Source organism: Oncorhynchus mykiss, chromosome 17 (genome assembly GCF_013265735.2).
Source record: "Oncorhynchus mykiss isolate Arlee chromosome 17, USDA_OmykA_1.1, whole genome shotgun sequence".
NCBI lineage: Eukaryota > Metazoa > Chordata > Actinopteri > Salmoniformes > Salmonidae > Oncorhynchus > Oncorhynchus mykiss.
In genome coordinates, this window is record NC_048581.1 from 1,513,383 (window position 1) to 1,526,727 (window position 13,345).

General features: G+C 32.8%; 1 protein-coding gene across 1 annotated transcript in view; it reads right to left on the minus strand.

Moving 5' to 3' along the window:
* Positions 1 to 13,345, minus strand: part of LOC110517612 — a gene marked incomplete at its 3' end in the record, with an annotated part of 114,625 nt that overhangs the window by 87,642 nt on the left and 13,638 nt on the right. Inside the window, 2 exon segments of the mRNA XM_036948267.1 lie at positions 9,121 to 9,208; positions 12,767 to 13,002. Of these exon segments, the coding sequence (XP_036804162.1) occupies positions 9,121 to 9,208; positions 12,767 to 13,002 (324 nt within the window).

Consider the following 13,345-nt stretch of genomic DNA (forward strand, 5'->3'; position numbering starts at 1 on the left):
TATAGATGATATGATATATAGATGACATATATAGATGACATGATATATATAGATGACATGATATATAGATGACATGATATATAGATGACATGATATATAGATGATATGATATATAGATGACATATATAGATGATATGATATATAGATGACATGATATATAGATGACATGATATATAGATGACATGATATATAGATGACATGATATATAGATGACATGATATATAGATGACATGATATATAGATGATATGATATATAGATGACATGATATATAGATGACATGATATATAGATGATATGATATATAGATGATATGATATATAGATGATATGATATATAGATGTCATGATATATAGATGATATGATATATAGATGATATGATATATAGATAGATGACATGATAGATAGATGACATGATATATAGATGACATGATATATAGATGATATGATATATAGATGACATGAACTATAGATGACATGATATATAGATGATATGATATATAGATGACATGAACTATAGATGACATGATATATAGATGACATGATATATAGATGACATTAACTATAGATGACATGATATATAGATGATATGATATATAGATGACATGAACTATAGATGACATGATATATAGATGACATTAACTATAGATGACATGATATATAGATGACATTAACTATAGATGACATGATATATAGATGACATTAACTATAGATGACATGATATATAGATGACATTAACTATAGAAGACATGATATATAGATGACATGATATATAGATGACATGATATATAGATGATATGATATATAGATGACATGATATATAGATGATATGATATATAGATGACATGATATATAGATGACATGATATATAGATGATATGATATATAGATGACATTAACTATAGATGACATGATATATAGATGATATGATATATAGATGACATGATATATAGATGATATGATATATAGATGACATGATATATAGATGACATGATATATAGATGACATGATATATAGATGACATATATAGATGACATGATATATAGATGATATGATATATAGATGACATATATAGATGACATGATATATATAGATGACATGATATATAGATGACATGATATATAGATGACATGATATATAGATGATATGATATATAGATGACATATATAGATGATATGATATATAGATGACATGATATATAGATGACATGATATATAGATGACATGATATATAGATGACATGATATATAGATGACATGATATATAGATGACATGATATATAGATGATATGATATATAGATGACATGATATATAGATGACATGATATATAGATGACATGATATATAGATGATATGATATATAGATGACATGATATATAGATGACATGATATATAGATGACATGATATATAGATGATATGATATATAGATGATATGATATATAGATGATATGATATATAGATGACATGATATATAGATGACATGATATATAGATGACATTAACTATAGATGACATGATATATAGATGATATGATATATAGACGACATATATAGATGATATGATATATAGATGACATGATATATAGATGACATGATATATAGTTGATATGATATATAGATGATACGATATATAGATGACATGATATATAGATGACATGATATATAGATGACATGATATATAGATGACATGATATATAGATGATATGATATATAGATGATATGATATATAGATGACATGATATATAGATAGATGACATGATAGATAGATGACATGAACTATAGATAGATGACATGATAGATAGATGACATGATATATAGATGACATGATATATAGATGACATGATATATAGATGATATGATATATAGATGACATTAACTATAGATGACATGATATATAGATGATATGATATATAGATGACATGATATATAGATGATATGATATATAGATGACATGATATATAGATGACATGATATATAGATGATATGATATATAGATGACATATATAGATGATATGATATATAGATGACATGATATATAGATGACATGATATATAGATGACATGATATATAGATGACATGATATATAGATGACATGATATATAGATGACATGATATATAGATGATATGATATATAGATGACATGATATATAGATGACATGATATATAGATGACATGATATATAGATGATATGATATATAGATGATATGATATATAGATGATATGATATATAGATGACATGATATATAGATGACATGATATATAGATGACATTAACTATAGATTACATGATATATAGATGATATGATATATAGATGACATGAACTATAGATGACATGATATATAGATGATATGATATATAGATGACATATATAGATGATATGATATATAGATGACATGATATATAGATGACATGATATATAGATGATATGATATATAGATGATACGATATATAGATGACATGATATATAGATGACATGATATATAGATGATATGATATATAGATGACATGATATATAGATGACATGATATATAGATGATATGATATATAGACGACATATATAGATGATATGATATATAGATGACATGATATATAGATGACATGATATATAGATGATATGATATATAGATGATACGATATATAGATGACATGATATATAGATGACATGATATATAGATGACATGATATATAGATGACATGATATATAGATGATATGATATATAGATGATATGATATATAGATGACATGATATATAGATAGATGACATGATAGATAGATGACATGAACTATAGATAGATGACATGATAGATAGATGACATGATATATAGATGACATGATATATAGATGACATGATATATAGATGACATGATATATAGATGATATGATATATAGATGACATGATATATAGATGACATGAACTATAGATGATATGATATATAGATGACATGAACTATAGATGACATGATATATAGATGACATGATATATAGATGATATGATATATAGATGACATGAACTATAGATGACATGATATATAGATGACATGATATATAGATGATATGATATATAGATGATATGATATATAGATGACATGATATATAGATGACATGATATATAGATGACATGATATATAGATGATATGATATATAGATGACATGATATATAGATGACATGAACTATAGATGATATGATATATAGATGACATGAACTATAGATGACATGATATATAGATGACATGATATATAGATGATATGATATATAGATGACATGAACTATAGATGACATGATATATAGATGACATGATATATAGATGATATGATATATAGATGATATGATATATAGATGACATGATATATAGATGACATGATATATAGATGATATGATATATAGATGATATGATATATAGATGACATGATATATAGATGACATGATATAAAGATGATATGATATATAGATGATATGATATATAGATGACATGATATATAGATGACATGATATATAGATGATATGAACTATAGATAACATGATATATAGATGATATGATATATAGATGATATGATATATAGATGATATGATATATAGATGACATGATATATAGATGATATGATATATAGATGATATGATATATAGATGATATGATATATAGATGACATGATATATAGATGATATGATATATAGATAACATGAACTATAGATAACATGATATATAGATGACATGATATATAGATGACATGATATATAGATGATATGATATATAGATGACATGATATATAGATGATATGATATATAGATAACATGAACTATAGATAACATGATATATAGATGACATGATATATAGATGCTATGATATATAGATGATATGATATATAGATGACATGATATATAGATGACATGATATATAGATGACATGATATATAGATGACATGAACTATAGATGACATGATATATAGATGACATGATATATAGATGACATGATATATAGATGACATGATATATAGATGACATGAACTATAGATGACATGAACTATAGATGACTTGATATATAGATGACATGATATATAGATGACATGATATATAGATGACATGATATATAGATGACATGAACTATAGATGACATGATATATAGATGACATGATATATAGATGACATGATATATAGATGACATGATATATAGATGACATGAACTATAGATGACATGAACTATAGATGACTTGATATATAGATGACATGATATATAGATGACATGATATATAGATGACATGATATATAGATGACATGATATATAGATGACATGATATATAGATGACATGATATATAGATGACATGATATATAGATGACATGATAGATAGATGACATGAACTATAGATGACATGATATATAGAGGACATGAACTATAGATGACATGAACTATAGATGACTTGATATATAGATGACATGATATATAGATGACATGATATATAGATGACATGATATATAGATGACATGATATATAGATGACATGATATATAGATGACATGATATATAGATGACATGAACTATAGATGACATGATATATAGATGACATGAACTATAGATGACATGATATATAGATGACATGAACTATAGATGACATGATATATAGATGACATGAACTATAGATGACATGATAGATAGATGACATGAACTATAGATAGATGACATGAACTATAGATAGATGACATGATAGATAGATGACATGATAGATAGATGACATGATATATAGATGACATGATATATAGATGACATGATATATAGATGACATGAACTATAGATGACATGAACTATAGATGACATGATAGATAGATGACATGATATATAGATGACATGATATATAGATGACATGAACTATAGATGACATGAACTATAGATGACATGATATATAGATGATATGATATATAGATGACATGATAGATAGATGACATGAACTATAGATAGATGACATGATAGATAGATGACATGATATATAGATGACATGATATATAGATGATATGATATATAGATGACATGAACTATAGATGACATGATATATAGATGGCATGATATATAGATTACATGATATATAGATTACATGATATATAGATGACATGATATATAGATGACATGATATATAGATGACATGATATATAGATGACATGATAGATAGATGACATGATCTATAGATGACATGATATATAGAGGACATGAACTATAGATGACATGAACTATAGATGACTTGATATATAGATGACATGATATATAGATGACATGATATATAGATGACATGATATATAGATGACATGATATATAGATGACATGATATATAGATGACATGATATATAGATGACATGATATATAGATGACATGAACTATAGATGACATGATATATAGATGACATGAACTATAGATGACATGATATATAGATGACATGAACTATAGATGACATGATATATAGATGACATGATATATAGATGACATGATATATAGATGACATGATATATAGATGACATGAACTATAGATGACATGATATATAGATGACATGAACTATAGATGACATGATATATAGGTGACATGAACTATAGATGACATGATAGATAGATGACATGAACTATAGATAGATGACATGAACTATAGATAGATGACATGATAGATAGATGACATGATAGATAGATGACATGATATATAGATGACATGATATATAGATGACATGATATATAGATGACATGAACTATAGATGACATGAACTATAGATGACATGATATATAGATGACATGATATATAGATGACATGATATATAGATGACATGATAGATAGATGACATGATATATAGATGACATGATATATAGATGACATGAACTATAGATGACATGATATATAGATGACATGAACTATAGATGACATGATATATAGATGACATGAACTATAGATGACATGATATATAGATGACATGAACTATAGATGACATGAACTATAGATGACATGATAGATAGATGACATGATATATAGATGACATGATATATAGATGACATGAACTATAGATGACATGAACTATAGATGACATGAACTATAGATGACATGAACTATAGATGACATGAACTATAGATGACATGAACTATAGATGACATGAACTATAGATGACATGAACTATAGATGACATGATAGATAGATGACATGATATATAGATGACATGATATATAGATGACATGATATATAGATGACATGATATATAGATGACATGAACTATAGATGACATGATATATAGATGACATGAACTATAGATGACATGAACTATAGATGACATGAACTATAGATGACATGATAGATAGATGACATGATATATAGATGACATGATATATAGATGACATGATATATAGATGACATGATATATAGATGACATGAACTATAGATGACATGATATATAGATGACATGAACTATAGATAGATGACATGAACTATAGATAGATGACATGAACTATAGATAGATGACATGATAGATAGATGACATGATAGATAGATGATATGATATATAGATGACATGATAGATAGATGACATGAACTATAGATAGATGACATGAACTATAGATAGATGACATGATAGATAGATGACATGATAGATAGATGACATGATATATAGATGACATGATATATAGATGACATGAACTATAGATGACATGATATATAGATGATATGATATATAGATGACATGATATATAGATGACATGAACTATAGATGACATGATATATAGATGGCATGATATATAGATTACATGATATATAGATTACATGATATATAGATGACATGATATATAGAGGACATGAACTATAGATAGATGACATGAACTATAGATAGATGACATGATAGATAGATGACATGATATATAGATGACATGATATATAGATGACATGATAGATAGATGACATGAACTATAGATAGATGACATGAACTATAGATAGATGACATGATATATAGATGACATGATATATAGATGACATGATATATAGATGACATGATATATAGATGACATGATAGATAGATGATATGATATATAGATGACATGATAGATAGATGACATGATATATAGATGACATGATATATAGATGACATGATATATAGATGACATGATATATAGATGACATGATAGATAGATGATATGATATATAGATGACATGATAGATAGATGACATGAACTATAGATAGATGACATGATAGATAGATGACATGATATATAGATGACATGATAGATAGATGACATGAACTATAGATAGATGACATGATAGATAGATGACATGATATATAGATGACATGATATATAGATGACATGATATATAGATGACATGATATATAGATGACATGATAGATAGATGATATGATATATAGATGACATGATAGATAGATGACATGAACTATAGATAGATGACATGATAGATAGATGACATGATATATAGATGACATGATAGATAGATGACATGAACTATAGATAGATGACATGAACTATAGATGACATGATATATAGATGACATGAACTATAGATGACATGATATATAGATGACATGATATATAGATGACATGAACTATAGATGACATGATATATAGATGATATGATATATAGATGACATGATATATAGATGACATGATATATAGATGACATGAACTATAGATGACATGATATATAGATGATATGATATATAGATGACATGATAGATAGATGACATGATATATAGATGACATGATATATAGATGACATGATATATAGATGACATGAACTATAGATGACATGATATATAGATGATATGAACTATAGATGACATGATATATAGATGACATGATATATAGATGACATGATATATAGATGACATGATATATAGATGACATGAACTATAGATGACATGATATATAGATGACATGATATATAGATGACATGAACTATAGATGACATGAACTATAGATGACATGATATATAGATGATATGAACTATAGATGACATGATAGATAGATGACATGATAGATAGATGACATGATATATAGATGACATGATATATAGATGACATGATATATAGATGACATGAACTATAGATGACATGATATATAGATGATATGATATATAGATGACATGATAGATAGATGACATGAACTATAGATAGATGACATGATAGATAGATGACATGATATATAGATGACATGATATATAGATGATATGATATATAGATGACATGAACTATAGATGACATGATATATAGATGGCATGATATATAGATTACATGATATATAGATTACATGATATATAGATGACATGAACTATAGATGACATGAACTATAGATGACATGATATATAGAGGACATGAACTATAGATAGATGACATGAACTATAGATAGATGACATGATAGATAGATGACATGATATATAGATGACATGATATATAGATGCTATGATATATAGATGATATGATATATAGATGACATGATATATAGATGATATGATATATAGATGACATGATAGATAGATGACATGAACTATAGATAGATGACATGAACTATAGATAGATGACATGATAGATAGATGACATGATATATAGATGACATGATATATAGATGATATGATATATAGATGACATGATATATAGATGACATGATAGATAGATGACATGAACTATAGATAGATGACATGATATATAGATGACATGATATATAGATGACATGATATATAGATGACATGATATATAGATGACATGATAGATAGATGACATGAACTATAGATAGATGACATGATATATAGATGACATGATATATAGATGACATGATATATAGATGATATGATATATAGATGACATGAACTATAGATGACATGATATATAGATGGCATGATATATAGATTACATGATATATAGATGACATGATATATAGATGACATGATATATAGATGACATGATATATAGATGACATGATATATAGATGACATGAACTATAGATAGATGACATGAACTATAGATAGATGACATGATATATAGATGACATGATATATAGATGACATGATATATAGATGGCATGATATATAGATGACATGATATATAGATGACATGATATATAGATGACATGAACTATATATGACATGATATATAGATGGCTGTAACTACTCACCCCACATGACTTCTCCTCTAGGGTGATGCTACATATGTCTTGGGGCATATTGTCATTGTCCATGCTGTCCATGTCTGAGTTCAGGTAGCTACGGAGACATAGTAGAGACAATTAACATAGAACACAACACAGATCGTCAGTAACGGTCAGTAAATATCATGATCAGTGACTTTCTTGCATCAGCTATGGTACTATGTTTTGGTACTAGCTACATCTGGGAGTATGGTACTATGTTTTGGTACTAGCTACATCTGGGAGTATGGTACTATGTTTGGTACTAGCTACATCTGGGAGTATGGTACTATGTTTGGTACTAGCTACATCTGGGAGTATGGTACTATGTTTTGGTACTAGCTACATCTGGGAGTATGGTACTATGTTTGGTACTAGCTACATCTGGGAGTATGGTACTATGGTTGGTACTAGCTACATCTGGGAGTATGTTTTTATGTTTGGTACTATGTTGGACATGTTTGGTACTAGCTACATCTGGGAGTATGGTACTATGTTTGGTACTAGCTACATCTGGGAGTATGGTACTATGTTTGGTACTAGCTACATCTGGGAGTATGGTACTATGTTTGGTACTAGCTACATCTGGGAGTATGGTACTATGTTTGGTACTAGCTACATCTGGGAGTATGTTTTTATGTTTGGTACTATGTTGGACATGTTTGGTACTAGCTACATCTGGGAGTATGGTACTATGTTTGGTACTAGCTACATCTGGGAGTATGGTACTATGTTTGGTACTAGCTACATCTGGGAGTATGGTACTATGTTTGGTACTAGCTACATCTGGGAGTATGGTACTATGTTTGGTACTAGCTACATCTGGGAGTATGGTACTATGTTTTGGTACTAGCTACATCTGGGAGTATGGTACTATGTTTGGTACTAGCTACATCTGGGAGTATGGTACTATGGTTGGTACTAGCTACATCTGGGAGTATGTTTTTATGTTTGGTACTATGTTGGACATGTTTGGTACTAGCTACATCTGGGAGTATGGTACTATGTTTGGTACTAGCTACATCTGGGAGTATGGTACTATGTTTGGTACTAGCTACATCTGGGAGTATGGTACTATGTTTGGTACTAGCTACATCTGGGAGTATGGTACTATGTTTGGTACTAGCTACATCTGGGAGTATGTTTTTATGTTTGGTACTATGTTGGACATGTTTGGTACTAGCTACATCTGGGAGTATGGTACTATGTTTGGTACTAGCTACATCTGGGAGTATGGTACTATGTTTGGTACTAGCTACATCTGGGAGCATGGTACTATGTTTGGTACTAGCTACATCTGGGAGTATGGTACTATGTTTGGTACTAGCTACATCTGGGAGTATGTTTTTATGTTTGGTACTATGTTGGACATGTTTGGTACTAGCTACATCTGGGAGTATGGTACTATGTTTGGTACTAGCTACATCTGGGAGTATGGTACTATGTTTGGTACTAGCTACATCTGGGAGTATGGTACTATGTTTTGTACTAGCTACATCTGGGAGTATGGTACTATGTTTGGTACTAGCTACATCTGGGAGTATGGTACTATGTTTGGTACTAGCTACACCTGGGAGTATGGTTTTATGTTTGGTACTATGTTGGACATGTTTGGTACTAGCTACATCTGGGAGTATGGTACTATGGTTGGTACTAGCTACACCTGGGAGTATGGTTTTATGTTTGGTACTATGTTGGACATGTTTGGTACTAGCTACATCTGGGAGTATGGTACTATGGTTGGTACTAGCTACACCTGGGAGTATGGTTTTATGTTTGGTACTATGTTGGACATGTTTGGTACTAGCTACATCTGGGAGTATGGTACTATGGTTGGACATGTTTGGTACTAGCTACATCTGGGAGTATGGTACTATGGTTGGTACTAGCTACACCTGGGAGTATGGTTTTATGTTTGGTACTATGTTGGACATGTTTGGTACTAGCTACATCTGGGAGTATGGTACTATGGTTGGTACTAGCTACATCTGGGAGTATGGTTTTATGTTTGGTACTAGCTACATCTGGGAGTATGGTACTATGGTTGGTACTAGCTACATCTGGGAGTATGGTTTTATGTTTGGTACTATGTTGGACATGTTTGGTACTAGCTACACCTGGGAGTATGGTACTATGTTTGGTACTAGCTACACCTGGGAGTATGGTACTATGTTTGGTACTAGCTACATCTGGGAGTATGGTACTATGTTTGGTACTAGCTACATCTGGGAGTATGGTACTATGGTTGGTACTAGCTACATCTGGGAGTATGGTACTATGTTTGGTACTAGCTACATCTGAGAGTATGGTACTATGTTTGGTACTAGCTACATCTGGGAGTATGGTACTATGTTTGGTACTAGCTACATCTGGGAGTATGGTACTATGTTTGGTACTAGCTACATCTGGGAGTATGGTACTATGTTTGGTACTAGCTACATCTAGGAGTATGGTTTTATGTTTGGTACTATGTTGGACATGTTTGGTACTAGCTACATCTGGGAGTATGGTTTTATGTTAGCTACTAGCTACATCTGAGAGTATGGTTTTATGTTTGGTACTAGCTACATCTGGGAGTATGGTACTATGTTGGACATGTGTGGTTTTATGTTAGCCTCATCTGTCAGCATGTTTGACACTATAATTGGGACTATTTGCCTCTTAAATGAGAGGGGGGGGGGGGGGGGGATGAGCCAACCTAGGGAATAGTTACAGGGGAGAGGGGGGGGGGGGGGGGGGTGAGCCAACCTGGGGAATGGTTACAGGGGAGGGGGGGGGGGGGGGGGGGGGGGGGGGTGACCTAACCTGGGGAATAGTTACAGGGGAGAGGGGGGGGGGGGGATGAGCCAACCTGGGGAATAGTTACAGGGGAGAGGAGGGGGGGATGAGCCAACCTGGGGAATAGTTACAGGGGAGAGGGGGGGGGGGGGGGGTGAGCCAACCTGGGGAATGGTTACAGGGGAGAGGGGGGGGGGGGGGGGGTGAGCCAACCTGGGGAATAGTTACAGGGGAGAGGGGGGGGGATGAGCCAACCTGGGGAATAGTTACAGGGGAGAGGGGAGGGGGGGGGGATGAGCCAACCTGGGGAATAGTTACAGGGGAGAGGGGAGGGGGGGGGGGATGAGCCAACCTGGGGAATAGTTACAGGGGAGAGGAGGGGGGAGGATGAGCCAACCTGGGGAATAGTTACAGGGGAGAGGGGAGGGGGGGGGGGGGATGAGCCAACCTGGGGAATAGTTACAGGGGAGAGGGGAGGGGGGGGGGATGAGCCAACCTGGGGAATAGTTACAGGGGAGAGGGGAGGGGGGGGGGGGGATGAGCCAACCTGGGGAATAGTTACAGGGGAGAGGGGAGGGGGGGGGGGGATGAGCCAACCTGGGGAATAGTTACAGGGGAGAGGAGGGGGGAGGATGAGCCAACCTGGGGAATAGTTACAGGGGAGAGGAGGGGGAGGGGGGTGAGCCAACCTGGGGAATAGTTACAGGGGAGAGGAGGGGGAGGGGGGTGAGCCAACCGAGGAGAGGGACGGGCGCTACACTGTTACACCGGGTCTTTTGGCTCTACGTTTGAGACTACCTATGTTTCTGTCTCTAGTGCTGTAGTTGTCACTATCTTTAGTGAACATTTTACTCACAACACTTTGTGGAAAACGGCCTTGAGGCTGCCAGGTATGTGCGTCTGGTCGGTGGGCAGGACACGGCGGAGAACAGGCACCACTACATGGTCATACCAGTCCTCTACGTCCAATATGTCCTCCGTCCAGTCTTCTGGCTCGTCTTCCTGGGACCTGTAGTTCCCGGCCAGCTCGGCCAGAGTCCAGTTCAACACAACCTGAGTTAGAGTGGTGCTCCTGATCTCAGACATGGGCTTCTGTGGAGGGGGAAGACAGACGGGGTTAGAGAGAGAGAGACAGGTTTATCTGTGGAGGGGGAAGACAGGCGGGGTTAGAGAGAGAGACAGGTTTATCTGTGGAGGGGGAAGACAGACGGGTTAGAGAGAGAGACAGGTTTATCTATGGAAGGGGAAGACAGACGGGGTTAGAGAGAGACAGGTTTATCTGTGGAGGGGGAAGACAGACGGGATTAGAGAGAGACAGGTTTATCTGTGGAGGGGGAAGGCAGACGGGTTGGAGAGTGACAGGTTTATCTGTGGAGGGGGAAGAATGACGGGTTAGAGAGAGAGACAGGTTTATCTGTGGAGGGGGAAGACAGGC